Source organism: Peromyscus leucopus, chromosome 8b (genome assembly GCF_004664715.2).
Source record: "Peromyscus leucopus breed LL Stock chromosome 8b, UCI_PerLeu_2.1, whole genome shotgun sequence".
NCBI lineage: Eukaryota > Metazoa > Chordata > Mammalia > Rodentia > Cricetidae > Peromyscus > Peromyscus leucopus.
Window position 1 is genome coordinate 93,977,776 of NC_051086.1, and position 17,678 is coordinate 93,995,453.

Genomic DNA, 17,678 nt, shown 5'->3' on the forward strand with positions numbered 1-17,678 from the left:
TTGTGAGATTTTTCAAGCATGTCAAAAGTAATGAGGGCATCAACAAATCTGGATCTTCTGAAAAATGAAGCCAAGCTGGACATGGTGACACTGGTGTTCAGGGACTGTGGTCATTTGAATGTAATTGGCCCCCATAATGTCATTGGGAGTGGCACTATTAGGAGGTGTGGCTTTGTTGGAGTAAGTATGGCCTTGTTGGAGGAAATGTGTCACTGTGGGGGCGGGCTTTGAGGTTTCCTATGCTCAAGATACTGCCCAGTGTCTCAGTCGACTTCCTGTTGCCTGCAAGATGTAGGAGTCTCAGCTACTCCTCCAGCACCATGTCTGGCTGCATGGTGCCATGCTCCCAGCCATGATGATAATGGCTGAACTCTGAAAATGTAAGTGAGCCATCCCAATGAAATGTTTTCCTTTATAAGAGTTGCTGTGGTCATGGTGTCTCTCACAGCAATAGAAACCCTAACTAAAACAAGGATAGGGTTGGGGGATGGGAGTCTGCCGGAGGCAGGTGGATCTCTGTGAGTTCCAGGCTAGCCAGCCTGGTCTACATAGCAAATTTCAGCCTAGCCAGGAATACACAATGAGACACTGCAGAACAGCAGTGCGAAGTGTCTTGGGAAAACCACGACATCATGTCATCTCACTGGAAATACTTCAAATGAGGGCTGGAGAGATGGCTCAGAGGTTAAGAGCACTGACTGTCCTTCTGGAGGTCCTGAGTTCAATTCCCAGCAACCACATGGTGACTCACAACCATCTGTAATGAGATCTGGTGCTATCTTCTGGCCTGCAGGCACACATGCAGGCAGAACCCTGTGTACATAATAAGTAAATCTTAAGAAACAAAGGAAGGAAGGAAGGAAGAAAGAAGAGGGGGGAGGGAGGGAGAGAGAGAAAGAGACTTCAAAGAGTCTCACCCCCTGCTGGGTTTGTATGTTTGTTAAGATAGTCTCCCCATGTAGCCCAGGCTTGCCAGGAACTTGCCAGAGCAGCACTGGGACACTTTACCATCACATCCAGCTAGAATAAGTCTTCTCATGGGGTGGGAGGAAGAACTACCATGCCACTACTATACCTTAAATTTTGTCTAAAAGTTAAGCATATTCCTTACTATCGTGAGTTAGAATGTCCCCCAATTGCTCATGAATGTATTTTTGCAGCGAGTTTGGATTTGAATCATTTGGCTGTCACATCTAAGTTTCTTAGAATCCAGACACTCCCCGTCTTCGCTTTTCTTGTCATTTCTGTTGTTATTGAAGTAGAAACGCAGCCATCTCTTCTGTAGTTCCCCAGTCCAGATTTTGCTAACTGTCCCCACGTGTCAATTCATGTGTTCCGCTAGCCCTCATATTTCCGGTAAACTAGTTATTAAATCCACGGAACCAGAGTCAAGTTTGACTCTTTTTGGTAAAATAATATCCACCTGGGGTTCACTTTCTAAAAGATGTGTCTCTGCAACTCGAGCAAGAAACGCAGGTGTTGCCATTGGAAACACGTATTCTAAAGTTCCTATCAGGCTGGGTGAGGGCACGAGACTCTTGGGGAAAATGCAGCCTGGCTCAGCAGTGGCCAAGTTTGCACTTTGCAAAAATCATTCTGGAAGCTGAAGGCTGGGCTGGAGAGGGTAGTCAGACTCAGGGTGGGGCGGGGTGGGGGGCTGCATGGTCATTCCCTTTCTGGCTTTCTGGGTGAGGGGGACTACAGGGACAGAAAGCAGATCTGGGCTTAGAAAGAGAGAGAAGAGGTTGGTGGAAGACACAGGGGCTTGTGGGAAGTGAGCCGTTACCTCTGCTGTGGTGTTTGTCTGTTCGTCAGGGCTCACTGTCCATCAACTAGTCCAAGGCTTGCTGTTGACTCATCTTGTTTTTGTTTGTGGGGTGACGGGGTCTCATGTAGCCCAGGCTTCCCCCAAAATGTTCTTCCTACCTCTACTACCCAAGTGCTGAGATTCCAGGATGCACCATCATATCTGGTTCATCTCCAGATCCCAGGCTCTGTCAGATCTAAGCTCTGTCAGAAAAGCCCAGTCCCTTGGGGCTGAAGACATGGCTCATTGGCTAAAGGTATGCACTGCTCTTGCAGAAGACCTGAGTTTGGGGTCCCAGCGTCCATATCAGACAGTGCCCTGCTGCCGGCAGCTACATACAGTTCCATGTGATCCAGCGCCCCCTTCTGGCTCCCTTGAGCACTTGCACTCACATGTGCACATACACAGACATAAAACATAATTGAAAAAAATAAATGAAAGAAAAGCACAGCCCCTGTTGCTCATTGTCCACTCATCCATTTAACCAGCACTGACTGACTGTGCCAGGGTACTTGCTAGGATATGGAAGCTCCCAGGCAACTAACACCATTTTTGTGCTCAGGGCGTATTCTGGTTCACCAACACCTTTACCTCTGCTGGCCCTCTTCTCAGTTCTTGCCAGAGAGAACTCATGGGTGTATCAAAAAATAATCTTTATTGCCACTAGTATAAAACAGAGCAGATCAACTGGCCTCTTAGTCTATACAGGGTGTGGGGCTTGAGACCACCTGGGCTGCCCCTACTTCTCACATAATGCCCCTCATTGGAATAGTGCCTCAGGAGCTCCTGAGGAGAGGACCACAAATGCCTCCCTTGGGGACAGGCATCAGAGATGAACAGGGTTGGGGGATGTTCTGTTGCCTGAGGGAGGTAACGAAACAAGAGACGTGGGATGGAAGAGAGCGCTTCAGCCGTTCACTATCCCCTCCACCTGAGTCAAGTCCACTGAACGGAAGGGTGGCAGGCAGCCCCATGGGCTCTGATGGCTCATGTGGCCTCAGAGGGCCACACGGGCACAGCAGTGGCGTAGCACACAGGGCAGGATGCCTCGGTTCAGCTGGTGGAATTCCACCAGCTGCAGCAGGTCTGTGAATCGGGTCTGGCCGTCGTCCATGCTGAAGTAGAGGCAGCCCTCATCTTCGCTCTGTGGTGTGGCCAGAGAGCAGGTCAGGGAGAGGTCCCGGGTGGAGGAGCGGCCCATGGGGCCAGCAATCAGCCCCCGTTTCTTGTACAGGGAAAAAGCAAGGCGCATAGTAGGGCTTCGAGTCATGTATCCCCTGGCTACGAGAATCCCCAATGAGGGGTGGGGGGGTTACTCACTGGTAGAATGAGGTAATGCTTGACTTTCTGCAGGTGGCATAAGGAAAGGACAAAGCCCTGTGGGTTGCGCTGGCTCTCCCGGACCAGGAACACACTTTGGGGAGACAAAACCGCATTACCAGGGACTCCTGGTTCCACCTGCCCTAGGGTCTCGCTGGTCCCCAGGTCTGTTACCCAACCCAGCCCAGCCCCTTACCCATCCACCAGGCCCTGCTGTCCGATTAGCCGCTGGCTCTCCTCCCGGGAAATGCGTCCGTGGAACCAGGGCTGGGTACGGTGGATGGCTGGGGTTAGGGGGAAAGATGCTGGTCATTCGGGGAAGGCACCTCGGACCCCAGCCAAGATTGCTCAGAGTAGCAACGCAGCCCATCCTAGGAACTCTAGACCATCACCCACCTGCGCTAAGACTGGAGCCAGAGGATGGAGTGGGCAGGCTCAGACGGTGGTTGGTCTTCTTCTGCAGTGGGGGACATGGGAGTCAGGGTGCCGTTGGCATCCGCCACCTCCCCAAGCCCTCCATGAAAGCCCATTGGGAGGCGGTGCAGCAGACACACAGATGCACGCAGACCCTTACCCTCCAGGCCTGGGCCTCCTCCATGGCAGCACTCAGAGCCTCCCGGGGGTTCTCAATGACACGCCCAGCCTGGCCAGAGAAGTCCATGGCCACTAGGGTGTTATCTGAAACGCTCCTCTGGGAAGAGGACAGAAGGAGGAGGGAGGGGGTCAGAATAGCTGTCCTGAGTCTGTATCCCCACCTCTCCTAATACCCTTGAGTATACTCACCAAGGGCGGAGACCCCAAGTAGGATAGGCGCAATTGACGAGATTGAGTCTGCTGGTAATTCTTATATAACTGCACCCCATACTGGAGGCAGGAGAAGAAAAAAAGGTTTGAGGTCAAGAGAGCCTAGGAGATGGGCTGTGACACCGCTCAGGCCAGGACTTCTCCAGAGCAGGGCTGAACCTGCCCTTCCTGACTGGTATTCTCAGAGGCCGGGGCTATGGTGACCTCTTACTGGGAAGACAGAGCTACATTACCCCCCTCAGGCAAGGCCAGCCCCCCTGCCATCCCAGGGGTCTCACCTTGAAGAGACGGAAGGCAGCCAGCCAGCAGGTACGGCTCTGCTCATCCTCACTGCAGAAGATGTGGAGCCCCTTGTGGCCATTTCGAAGCTTGTTGGGCTGCGGGGAGAGGAAGTGGGCTGTCCCCTGTCCGATTCTGTGCCCACGAGGCAGGGAAGGACCCAAGGACTATCCAGACGTGCAGGTGTAGGGAGAATAGGCTGGGATTCTCAAGGTGGGGGTCAAAAGCCAGAGGTAGGACACTGGAACGGGGCCGCTCTTGCCCTCCCCCAAACCAGGCTAGGCTTGAGTCCTCCTCACCTTGACACAGAAGCCGAAATCCGTGGGCATCCCGTAGAGCTTGCGGCCCTGGGTCACCACATACGCATTGGACTCATTCACATCCGCCACATACTGTAGGTGCCTCGGGTCCTGGGCATTGTAAGAAAGCAGGACTTGGTACAGGGAGGTCTTATCTCCACATGAGCGCCTCACCAGGTACAGAGATTTTAGGACCAGGGAGAGGCAGGGGAATAACCATGTTCACACAGCGACTAGAGGCTGAGGGCTGAGGAGAGAGCTCAGTTGGCAAAGAGCCTGCTGGGCAATCGGGAGGCCCTGAGTTTGATCCCCAGCGCCGACCTAAAGAGCTGGATGTGATGCTACAAACTTCTAATCCCAGTGTGGGGATAGCAAGATTCTTGGGGCTCTCCTGCCAGCCAGCCTAACCTAATCTGCAAGTTCTAGGTCCTAGTAGGTACCCTGTCTTAAAAAAACAAGGTAGACAGCTCCTGAGGAGGTCCACCTGAGACTGATCACTGACATCACTGACATTCACACACACACACACACACACACACACACACACACACACACACACACACGCAGAGGCGGATTCAAGTCACCTGTCTTTTCTACCGCCATTCCTAGGGTAGGTGAGCTAAACAGGGATTGGGGTAGATAGATGCCCACATGGCCCAAAGACAGCCAGCCCAAGGGGAAGGAAGAATAGCTGAGGGTCCCCTGGCCCAAGAGTGGAAAGGTCTAGGAGTAAGTACCACTGAGGAAGAGGTACATGACAGGCTAGAGCTGACCCTCAAGACCTCACCTTGGAGGTGCCCTTGGTGGAGTAATAGAGACCAGATCGACGCAGGAAGCAGAAGAACCGTTTCCACAGCTTTCGGCCTGAGCCCCGGCCGGATCCCCGGAGCTGCAGGAAGCCCTGGATCTCGGGGAAGCTGCCAGCATTCAGGAAGTTCTGAGGACAGATGTGAATAGAGGATGAAAGGCTTGCCTCCTCTCAGGCCTCCAGAGGAGGGGCAGAGTCAATACTGACTGTCACCATTTCACCAGCAAGGTCACCACAGTGGAGGGAAAATGCCAACAAACACACAGAGCAGCTCACACATGGCAGCAGGGGTTAGAAACACTGGATGACGACTCTGGGGGGAATTGTGGATAGATGGTGAGAGAGACCTCACCTGGATGAGGTCTTCATGGGATACGCCTGTTTGTGCATCCAGACAACTGGAGACCATCTTTTCTGGGAACAGGGTATGCTGGGAAAGAAAGGAGTCAGGGATGAAAGCTCAAGAATCCAGGCTGGGGAACCGGTGTGTGTGTGTGTGTGGGTGTGTGTGTGTGTGTGTGTGTGTGTGTGTGTGTGTGTGTGTACACCCAGGTTCTCACTCACTGGGGGGCTCTTGAACAGTTCATACTTGGCGAAGTTTTTGCGGAAGACAAAGCGACTGTCTCCACCCACAGGCCAGGCCTCCTGCACCTCCACCACGAACTCATGGTCCTCCACACCCCGCTCTGCGACCAAGGGTGAAAGGCGAGAGTTGGTAGAGATGAACCAAGCCTCACAGAGGAGCCACCTCTCTGGCCCAAGACATCGTCCCACAGCTCCTTGTGCCCCAACTCACCCAGCGCTAAATAGGGGTGACACTCCACCAGGCCCCAGGACTCATCACTCAGGGCGTGAGCTCGCTGCACCAGCATTTCACACACATGGCGGGCGGTGGCACCCGCTGCCACCTCCACAGACCGGCAGGCCCCATCCTCGCTGTACACCTTCACCACCTGCACCCCAGGAACTGCACGTGACTTGGGGTAAGGCAGGGGGGATTCTCCTCTCTGACTTCTCCTATCCTCAAGATACCCCAACTGCACTAAAGAGGCGCCACCGTATCGGCCCAGGGCTGGGGCCGCTCTGTCCCCGTTTTTTCCCCTTTCCCAAAACAACTCACGTGAAGGCGGCCACAGTCTCGAGGAGGCAACCCCCTTGCACCGGAGGAACCCCCAAGAATGGGTTTCTGGGAAGGGGGGCTGCAGAGCTCAGGGAAGGGGTTGGGGATGGAGGGTAGAGAGGTCGCCTGAAGCTCCTCTTCTCGAAGTTTCCTGTGTCGGAGTTGAGGGATGGAAGCCCCTATGTGTTAGCCGGGGCTGGCTCCCCTCCCCGTCCCCAGATCTCCCTACCAATGCAGCCCCACCGCCCCATCCAACCTGCTGCTTGGGATGGGCAGAGGTTGGGACCGCTTCACATCCCCTGACGGAGGGTTATCAGGGGGCGGGGGAGTCTCGGGAGGGGTCCCAGGAGCTGGGCACACATCTTCCGGGGAGCCGCTGAGATGAGGTGGGCTCAGATCCAGTTCCATGGCACCTGTGAAAACAATGCAGCCCTGCTGATGCCATGTGCTGCCATGACTGATGTCTTCACACTGCAGCTTCCTGAGCCCTCTGAGAAGAACAGGACATGTCCACTTTACAGAAAGGGACACTGGGGTCCTGAGAAGGAAGCATGCATGTGCCCAGTAGCATTCAGTCTGGTGACTGGGACTCCCACGCCAGCGTTCTTCCTGCAACAGAAACAGCTAAGGAAAGAACGGGTAGGCTCCCTGCCACGTGCCCCTAGCTGCAGCCACAGGGTCGGGGCAAAGGCTGCTCCTTCACGGGGCTCTGTGAATTTGTCCGGCCGTGTTGTTCTGGCACCTTGTTGCCAGAAGCAGTCGCCAAGTCTGTTGTGGTAACACCTGGCCTAGTGATGAGTGACACACAGAGAAAGAGGCGGTGAGGAAGGACAGGAATCAGAAAGGCAGGACAGTGTGCTCAGGTCGTGGTGGGAACAGAAGGCCTAGTCTGGGGGGCTCTTAACCCGGCAACCTCCAAACTGTGGGCCTTTCCGGGCCCCTCATCCTGCCCTCCTTTTCCCTGCAGCCTCACCACCTCCTATGTAGGAGAAGTCCTCTGGGACTTGCCACACTCAGCCTCGTGCTGGGGAACCCTGCCCCCATGACTGTGCACCTGTTTTTATCCCATCTCTGGTCTGAAAGCACCTGGCACACACACCAGTGTCTCACCTATGCCTTAGCGCCCACGGGAGCAGAGGAGCAAGGACAAGTAAGGACAGGTGAGACCAGGCAAAGGGGAGGGGGGGAGGTTCCAGCCCTTCTCCGCAGGAACCAACAGACCCCGAGGTGCTGAACCTGGCAGGACCTAGACAAAATGCCAATCCTGGCACCCTGCCTGTTCCCCAGACCCTGCACCAGGACTATGAGGCTGCCCAGGCACCTGGGGAAGGTTCCCGGCACCAGGATAGGATAGGAAAAACACTTGACCCTTCCGTGAGGGCATGAAGAGATCTGGGGGACAGGTGAGTCAGGGCGGGGCGGGACAGCTATGCCCCAGGCTCTCCATTCAACTTTGACTCATCTTTAGGACTTCCTGGCTGAAGAGGAACACAAACAACCTGCCTCTGCCCTGGTCCCTGACTCTCCAACCTACGGGCAGCCTGGGAGCCAGCGCGGGGTGCGGGTTGGGAAAAGATGAAGATGTGGGGTGGAGCAGCCCGAGGCTCCCCTGACATCACCTTCCCCACCCTTGGCCAATGTCCAGCCCAGGTGGGACCAATCGGCTGCCCACCTTAGTCCTAAACCATCAGCTTGCTTATAACCCAGGGAGGTGGGAGGAAATGCCCAGGCTGGATCCAGGAACCTCTCGGGATTGGAGCCCACCTCCTGGTGATGTGCAAGCAGCATTCAGCCCTGCCTAGCCTGAGTCTTGAACCTACAACTCTCTTTGCTGTTAACTACCCTCAGGATGTACGATGATGCACCTGGCCTTGGGGACTCCTGTATATTGCTCTGTGGAAGAGGATTTCTGAACACACTCTGGGATGTCCTGACCAGAAGGGGACCATCAGGCAGTAATGGAGTTAAAACACCCAAGAGGACAGGCAGGCAGACAGAGCAAAGCACCCCCCGGAGAGCCAGGCAGAACAACCCACTCCCACCCATCAGATGTTTCATTTTAGGGAGAGATGGGGGGAGGTCTCTGCCGGGGTGCCCCTCCCTCCAAGGCCGAAAACATCATCCAGCTGGACAGCTGCTTGAAAGCGGAGGAAGCAGATTCAAGTCAGATTACAGTCTGATGTCAGAGGCCCAGGAGCAGGCTGCACTAGAGTTAGCTTCCAGATCCCTCCACCCCACCCTTCAGCTGGGGAAGGCTAGAAGCCGGCAGGTACCTAAAAGATAAGATGCGGTAGAGAAGCCCGCTGTGGGCCCTGCCTGCAGTCCCTGCCCAAGAGATCGGAGACATTCTAACTAGAGCCTAAGCAAAGCTCCCAGCGGGGAAACTGGTCCTCCAACCAACTAGTCCTCTCAACCGGGCCACTCCAACGGCAGCTCCCCAGCCTCAGCAGCGCCGGCCCCACCCTCTCTCCTACCCTCCCAGCCGCCTTGTTTACTTCCTGAATCTTGCCCCACCTAGCAAAGCCCAAGGCGAGCGGCAAGGCCTCAATGTTTGGGACCAACAGCAAACAAGGCCACCATCCGCTCCTCCCAGGTCTAGGAGAGGGCTTGGTGAGCCAGTGGCCTGGGCAGCTTGAGGACTGGTTCTGGTCCAGTACACCAAGCCAACTCCCATCAGGACTTGGGGAGGGGAGAGGGGGCTTAACCTTTAGGGGTACTGGGCCCAGATGAGGAGGTAGGAAAACCCTTAGTTGACCCGAAGTTGATGCTCCGCCCACTCCGCCCAGGAAAAAAAACATCCAATGGAATAAAGGGGGGGCGGGACAACTCTTTTAATGTTTAATTTGGGAAGAATGCTAGAGTTGCCTGTAGAGTTAATCATTATTTTGCATTTGAGGAGGTGTACAAACACACACGCACACACGCGCACGCACACACTCGCGCGCGCGCGAGAACAGAGTCCAAACTAGCACAGACTCACAACCCAGAAGGCATTGCATTCTTGGGGGGGGGGGTCGGGTAAATATTTTAAAAAGGCTGAAAATGCTACCATCTGGCCCTCAGGTGCACTCTGTCCCAATCCTGCCATGAAGACCCAGACCCGGACTTAGGTCCTTCCCCAGCTTCAAATTCAAGACAGGCCCACATGACCCGCCACACACTCTCTTCCTGGCCCTGCAGGGCAGACCCTTCTCACAGCACCCGCATCTCCAGCTTTCTTTGTCCACATGCATCGGCAGCTGCAGCCGGGAGGGATCCTCAGCCCACCGGGCTTCCACATCCGAGGTGGGACAACGGCGTGGAGGGACGGAGTTCCAACCATGTGGGAATCCCTCTCCTTTACTCCCCTCTACATGGGAACCCCAGATTGTAGTAAACTGAGCTCAGCAAGGTAGAGAAGGGCCACCTCCGGATGCCCCCCCCCCACACCTCCAATTAGCTGGTCCTGTGTAGAAAGAACTAGTTTTAACCGGAAAGTCCAGATTTCCGGAGGTGACGAAGAGACCCTACCTCCCATTCACGAATTCACTGGGAGAGAAGGAAAGAGTGTGAGGGGCACAAGATGAAAAACACGGGAGGTCTCGGGCAGCAAGGTGAGGAAGGGGAAGGATTCGAGGTGCCGAGCAACAAACAAAACAATGCCGCGAAGCCGCCAGAGAGCATCAGGAGAGTGACGCTTTCCTTAGGGACCCAGACCTAACTTGCATCCCACCCCCAAGATGAAGTTCCCGCTTCGTTCCTTACCCAGACCGTGGACGTCGGCACACCTGCCTGAGGCCACCGGTTTAGGGAGAAAGACTCTAGGCCTTAACTACCACCACCCCCTTTCCCCGCCTGTGGCCTGACCTCACCAAGCGAGGACGTTCGGGAGGGGGGTGGGGGGGGAGAGCCTGGCAGCCTCCGGGCCATCTACCTGGGCAGCGGGCCAGATCCGCCCGAGGCGGGCACAACCTGAGGCCCTGGTGAGGATGGGGGTAGGAGCAGATTGTCTGAGACGGATCTCGGTCGCCTTACCTGGAGGAGCTCCAGCAGGAGGAGCCGGACACCGGGCCCAAAGTCAGGCTCTGTCTAGGGATCCCAAACACTTGGATTTGAGCTCAGATCCACTCTCTCGTCTCTACAGGTGGTTAGGAGGGTATCACGCCTTTGGATGTCGGGGCGGGAGAATATGGAGAGAACCCTGCGTATCCAGATTCCAGGCTCAGGGAAACTAAAATTCTCTTGGGCAGGTGAGGGCGGGGCCTGAGAGGCGCCCGGGAGAAGGAAGCGCTGGAGGAGGGGTGGAGACTCCTCACAAGGCACTGCCTGGGATTGCTCTTGCCCTTCCTACTGGGCAGCAGGTGCCAGGGGAGAGAGCAGGTGCCTGGGGAGAGGCGGGGAAGAGTCAAAAAGAACAGGCTGGAAAGAGAAAAATCTAGTCTGAGGGCGGTTTGTTAGATAAGAAGTGGTCCCGCCCACTCCTGCTCGTCCCTCCCCCAGGATGGTCAGTTCATTGGTCAAGCTAGGGGGCCGTCTTCAACTCCCCCCACCCCCCGGGCCAGGACAAAGGGCACTCGGCTGAAGAGGGAAGCCTGAAGAGATGCCCTGCCCTTTGACCTCCAGCCACAGTCTAGCCACTCAGGCTGTTGTTCCCCTGGCCCCTCTGAGATCCCCAAGGTACACCTTCCCTCCCGAGCCAAGTCCAGGGTCTCCCCTGCCCCGTTTCAAATCTCAGAGTGGCAAGGTGGCCTAGTGGGAGGGGCCACGGTGACCTGGCGGCCGCTGTGGCCCGGGTGCAAGAGATTCCTGTTAACAGCAGTAACTCCAGCTTTCTGGTTCAGCCCTCAGCAAACATCGGGGGATCTGGAAGAGGGGCTGAGAGACCGGGATCAAAGGCAGCCGGCCACCTCCCGGCTTCCTATGGGTGACATTTAAAGAAAAACAAACAAGCCACGGGTTGATAAGGGGTCTGCCCCGGAGGACGCACAGCCTCAACTTTTCGCTGGAAAAGCTAATGTGAAAAGGCGGCTATGGAGGCGCAGGCCTTTAATCCCCGCGCTCTAGAGGCAGAGGCAGGTGGATCTCGGAGCGCTCTATGCCAACCTGGTCTCCATAGCAAGTTCCAGGACAGGGAGGACTATACAGAGAAACATTGTCTCAAAAAAACAAAAAGAAAGAAAAGAAAAGAGAAAGATTAGTATGAATGGGCAAAGCCAAGAGTGAGGAAGGCGGCAAGGTTGCTTGGGCCGGGAAGCAGTTTGAACAGAAAAAACACGGGAGACAATTTACTCCACACTGAGCAGATCCGGGCTTGGGGATACAGAGCAAAGCAACAAAAACAGATCCGCCCTTAGCCTGCTGCAACCCAGTCAGGGAGACTGACCTTTAAGAGTCACACAAATAAAAAAATGACAAGCGACAAGTATGCCAGGTGAGTGACTCACGGGAGGCAGGGAAGGCCTTTCTGCGGAGGTGAAGAGGAAGCAGAGGAGGAGCTGCTGGTGACTGGGAAGCAGAGGGGTTAGCCATCCGTCGTGGAGGAGCAAACAGGCGGGAACACGGAACGCAGAGCTAAGGGAGTGGGGGTGGACAGGAAAAGCCGCCTTGCCGTGAGCCTGGGCAGGTTGTACAGGTTGGGAGGGGTGGAGAAGAGCCTCGCCGCTCTTAAAAGGCGGGAACACGGCCTCCCAGTCTCTTAAGCTGCTACGGAAAGCACAGATCCTTGGGCCCCTCCTCGGCCACCAGAGCCCATATCTCTGAGGCAGAGCCCCAGGAATGTGTGGTATTGACCGGCCCTCTGGCGGTTTTGGAAACCAGGTTTGAGAGTCGTCCGTCCTGTTTGTCCAGACTGGCAGGAGTGGTGGGCAGAAGCCAGACCCTACAGGTTGTAGCTGGGCCCAAGGGGAGACACAGAGCAATGGGCAGGGTTCCTGTAGATCCCTCAGAATGCTGAAGGCTGGGCTGGAGGGAAGCCGGACGCTGAGGGATGTAGGATTCCATTTCTTTCTTTAGTAAAGACTTTTTTATTTGTGTGTCCATGCCTGTGTGTGTGTGTGTGTGTGTGTGTGTGTGTGTGTGTGTGTGTGCACACGCTCGTGGGTTCCTGCAGGTCTCCTACAGCTGGAACTACGGACAGTTTGGGTCCTCTGGAAGAACATCAAGTGCTCTTAGCCCCTGAGCCATTTCTGTCCTGCCCCAGGATTCCGTCCAGAGGAGTAGGACTGTAAGGACACAGAGCAGAGCTGAGGCCTCAGCGGGGAGACAAGAGGGGTTACCAGTGGGGACAGAGGCTTGTAGGAGCTGGGGAGTCAGTCTGTCTGGGACCTTACAGGGTGGATGCACAAGGCTGTGTGTTTGTCAGGACTCACTGAAAGTTCCTTATATAACCAGTGCATTTGTGTGTGGGAAACTGGGGCTGGCTGTGTGTCACACTGTGTGTGTGTGTGTGTGTGTGTGTGTGTGTGTGTGTGTGTGTGTGTCTTCCCGCTTCTGTCTATCTGTCTCTCTCTCTCTGTGTTTGTCTCCTCTTCTGTCTGTCTGTCCGTCTGTGTGTGTGTGTGTGTGTGTGTGTGTGTGTGTGTGTCTAGAGGTTAATGAGAACTGGTTCTCTCCTTCCAGCAGGTGGGTCCAGGAATCAAAGCTCATGTCCTCCGGCTTAGCCGCAAGAGCCTTTAACTGCCAAGCCACCTTGCCCATGGGAGATGAACTTTACATATGTATATAAGTTAATGAGAATTTAGGATAAAAGTCACCACAAGCTGAATATATAAGCCCAGTCAGTACTCAGGAGAATTAAGAGTTCAAGGCCAGACTGAGGTATGCCATAGCATGAGTATCTCCAACCAAACAAAACTAAAATCAAAGACACACAAGAAGGAATGGGTTTGCCGTCCTTTGGCTTATGATGCTGTTGCATCTAGACAAACCCGGTTTTCATTGTTGCATTGCCATGTTTTTTTTTTTTTTTTAATTTATGTGTGTTTGCCTACATGTATTTAACTATACCACATTGTTGACTGGTGCCCAAAGAGCCAGTGGAAGGCATCAGATCCCCTGGGCCTGGAGTCAGAGATGATTACAAAGTACTATGTAGGTGCTGGGAACTGAACCCGGGTCCTCGGCCAGAGCAGCAAATGCCCAGCATTTCTCTAGCCCATTTTTGGTTTTCTATCTTGGGGTCTTGATATGTAACTGTGGCTAGCCTCAAACTCTCTATTTAACTGAAGCTAGTCTTGAACCCCCCTTCTGCCTCTGATGGGGTTACAGACCTGCGCCATCATAAAATACCTTGATCTGAAGAAGCGGGGGAGATGGTTCAGCAGGTACCGATGCTGGCTGCAAGCCTGATGACCCGAGTTCAATTCTCAGGAACCACATGCTGAGGAGAGGACTCCCAAAAGCTGTCCTCTGACCTCTCCATGAGCACTGTGGGATTGGTATATCCATACCCACACATACATATATACTCATAATGAATACCTTTGTAATTTTAAAAATACCTTGATTGGAAAATGCACTTTATATCTAAACTACAAAATGTCAAAGTCTAGTTTCTATTGACTCTTTATCAAGTATATACCACTGTAAAGTTAAAAATTCAAGGAACCACTTTTATTGATCACTGGAAAGCATTGAGAGTTAAAAGCTACTGCTTTTGTTTTGTTTTTGTTTTCAATACAGGGTCTCTCTATGTAACAGCCTTGGCTGTCCTGGAACTTGCTTTGTAGACCAGGCTGGCCTCGAACTCACAGAGATCTACCTGCATCTGCCTCCTGAGTGCTGAAATTGAAGGTGTGTGCTACCATGTCTGGAGACAGTAGCTTTTTTAAACCCCAAAGATTTATTTATTTATTATGTATACAGTGTTCTGTCTGCACATATCCTTGCAGGCCAGAAGAGGGCACCAGATCTCATTACAGATGGTTGTGAGCCACCATGTGGTTGCTGGGAATTGAACTCAGGACCTCTGGAAGAGGAGTCGGTGCTCTTAACCTCTGAGCCATCTCTCCAGCCCCGACAGTAGCTTTTTTTTATAAAGATGTAGAGCCCATTTAATGGACAGACAGGATCTTTTGACACAGTGTGTTGCTATGGTGCCCAGAATGTTCTTGAATTCAACCAATCCTTTTGCTGTGTCTCCCAAGTCGTGAAGGCTACAGGCACTGTGACAACTTCACACTTACACACCAACAGAGTAATTTCGCTGTTTACTTCCCAGGATGCACAAAAATAATTCCAAATAGATCCTAAAGGGCTGTAGAGAAGGCTCAGTGGTTAAGAGCACTTGCTGCTCTTCAGAGAACCTGAGTTCAGTTCCCATCACTTACCATTCAAAGGTTCACAACTGCCTGAAATTCCAGCTCCAGGAGATCTGATGCCCTCTTCTGGTTTCCACAGGTACCTGTGTACACATGTACTTATACAGATATAAACACACACATAAATAAGAATAATCATTAAAAAATCATAGCCAGGCATGGTGGTGCATGCCTTTAATTCCAGCACTCAGGAGGCAAAAGTAACTGGATCTCTGTGAGTTCAAGGCTAGCCTGGTCTACATAGTGAGTTCCAGGACAGCCAAGCTATGTAGAGAGACCCTATTTAAAAAGCATAAACAAGAAAACAAGAAAAAAATAGATCATAAGCATAAATATCAGAACTGAACCTATAAAATTTTAGATAAAGTCACAATAAAACATCAAAAACAAAAGTTAAATAAATAATAATGAAGGAAATCTGTAACCTTGGGTTAGGCAAAGGATATATATATTTTTTTGGTTTTTGGAACAGAATTTCTGTGTACCCCTGGCTGTCCTGGAATTCTCTCTGTAGACCAGGCTGCCCTTGAACTCAAATCTGCCTGCCTCTGCCTCTCAAGTAAGATAAAGTCTTATCCCACCATTGGGCTTGCAAAGGGTTTTTTAAAGATTTATTTATTTATTATGTATACAGAAGAGGGTGCCAGATGCAGATGGTTGTGAGCCACCATGTGGGTGCTGGGAATTGAACTCAGGACCTCTGGAAGAGCAGTTGGTGCTCTTAACCCCTGAGCCATCTCTCCAGCCCAGGATTTTTTAAAGAAAAACATTGATTGAATGTATTCATTTAGAATGTGTATGTTGCAAAAACCAAGAGAAAATACTTGTAACTTATCTATTTCATTTATTTCGTTATAGATACTATGTGTAGACTACATAAAGAACTTTTGTTTTGTTTTGTTTTTGTTTTTTCAAGACAGGGGTCCTCTGTGTAACAGACCTGGCTGTCCTGGATCTCACTCTGTAGCCCAGGCTGGCCTCTAACTCACAGAGATCTGCCTGCCTCTGCCTCTTGAGTGCTGGAATTAAAGGTGTGCGCCACCATCCCTCAGTTATAAAAAAACTCTTAAATACCAATAATGAAGACATAAGTAACCCAATTAAAACTGAACTATAAACTGAGCATCATGGTGCACGCCTTTAATCCTAGTTCTCAAAAGGCAGAGGCAGGTGTATCTCTGCGTTCCAGGCCAGCCAGAGCTACACAGTAAGACCCATCTCAAAAACAAAACAAAATTGGCCAGGCAGTGGTGGCACAGGTCTTTAATGCCAGCATTCAGGAAGCAGAGGCCAGTAGATCTCTCAGTTCGAAGCCAGCCTGGCCTACAGAGTGAGTTCCAGGACAGCCAGGGCTACACAGAGAAACCTTGTCTTGAAAAATAAAAAATAAAAAAAGAAAGAAAGAAAAAGAAAAACTGAACGAATGTTTCTGTTTCAAGTAATATGTATGAATGGGTGAGCTACCTGAAAAGATGGCCAATAGCATTCCCTAATAGAACAGGTATCATCAAAGAGATGGGAAAGCAATGTGTGACAGCTAAGAAGAAACAAGTCCCTGTGTGCTCTATTGCTGTTGGTAGTGTAAAATGGTACAGCTGCTTGGGAAAAAACAAAACAGGTGGGCAACTTCATAAAGAGGTAAATATAAACTCCCCAGACAGCCCAATATTTCTACCCCTAGGAATCTACCAAAGAGAAATGACGGCACACACCCACAAAAAGACATCCACATTTATAGCAGCAGCATTGTTCAAAACAGACGAAAGCCGAAGAAACCCAAATTAATGTCAATAAATCGTAACTGCTCTGTCTACACATGGAATGAAATCTTACTCTTCAGTAAAAAGGAACTCCTGGTACACCACTGGAGGGAAGCTTGTTCTTTCTTGCAAAAGAAACCATAGCAAAAGCCACATGTTGTATGATTCCATTTATGTGAAATACCCAGAAAAGTTTGTAGAGAGCGGATTGGTGACCGCTCAGAACTGGAGTTGGAAGCCGGAGGGATTGCAAGCACAAAGGACCGGAGCTTCTTAGATTGATGGAAACGTTCTGTAACTGGACACAATGACGACAGAGCTTGACAAACAAAGGATGGGCAAACAATGAACAGGTTAAAGAGACACCAGAATGGGTGCTTCAGGGAAGGAAGAGGCAGGGAAGACGCAGGCGGCCTCCACTTCCAGAATTACAACCTGGGTGCGATGAGAGGCTTGGATGACACGGGTGTGCAAAAGGTGGGTGCCCGTGAGGAAGCCTAGCCTGAGGAACAGATGCGTCCTTTCCTTTAGTGCAGAAAAGAGTCACAAAGATTTGGAAATGACACCACTTGGCACTTTAGAGTCAAAAGAACTAGAGTGTTGGGCTTAACTGGTAAAGACTTTTGTGACAGAGCCTGACAATCTGAGTTCAATCCCTGGGACCCAGAGGATGGAAGGAGACCGATTCCTGAAAGCTGTACTCTGACCTTCACAAGTATGCTGTATGGCACAGGCCCCACCTCCAATACACACTCATACACAAATTAATAAATACATGTAATAAAAAAGTTTTAAAAGATGCCCTCACATGCACAAATTCATTCACATATATACATAATTATCCTAAAAAGTTAAAAAAAAAAAGCTCGAGCATGTAACTATGGGGTGGTTTCAAATGTCATTATCATGCTAGCGAGAAATAGCAATAATCACAAACCAACAGCTACTTCATCCCCATCCTCAGATGCTTTTTTTTCCCTGTCTTTTGTAAAGGGAAAAGAGCTCTGCAATCAGAGGCAGTTCGTTATTTAAGCAAATCCCTGACGTCCGTGAGCAACGGATGCCGAAGAAATGCAGCGCTCTCAAAACCCAGATCAGGGAGGGTTTGGATAGGGTCGCCCAGTTGGGGCCAGGAAATTCGCTCTCCAGCGGCGGCACAGGATCAAGATGTAGTAGTAGCTGGT

At 52.0% G+C, this 17,678-nt stretch overlaps 1 protein-coding gene across 2 annotated transcripts; it reads right to left on the reverse strand.

Moving 5' to 3' along the window:
• Positions 1 to 2,443: 2,443 nt before the first annotated feature.
• Grb7 (growth factor receptor bound protein 7) lies at positions 2,444 to 11,988 on the reverse strand. 2 transcript variants are annotated; one of them, XM_028889576.2, is made up of 16 exons: positions 11,861 to 11,988; positions 10,452 to 11,334; positions 6,694 to 6,850; positions 6,438 to 6,588; positions 6,114 to 6,270; positions 5,882 to 6,003; positions 5,670 to 5,747; positions 5,297 to 5,446; positions 4,510 to 4,620; positions 4,210 to 4,308; positions 3,911 to 3,991; positions 3,702 to 3,818; positions 3,524 to 3,584; positions 3,324 to 3,411; positions 3,128 to 3,221; positions 2,444 to 2,951 (listed from the first exon to the last, which is right to left on the reverse strand). In XM_028889576.2, the coding sequence occupies exons 3-16, from the start codon at positions 6,843 to 6,845 to the stop codon at positions 2,805 to 2,807; spliced, it is 1,608 nt and encodes a 535-aa protein (XP_028745409.1). In that variant the 5' UTR covers positions 6,846 to 6,850; positions 10,452 to 11,334; positions 11,861 to 11,988; the 3' UTR covers positions 2,444 to 2,804. The 2 variants fall into 2 exon arrangements, with proteins under 2 accessions (XP_028745409.1, XP_028745410.1); XM_028889577.2 differs by lacking the exons at positions 10,452 to 11,334; positions 11,861 to 11,988 and adding an exon at positions 10,182 to 10,283.
• Positions 11,989 to 17,678: the final 5,690 nt, after the last annotated feature.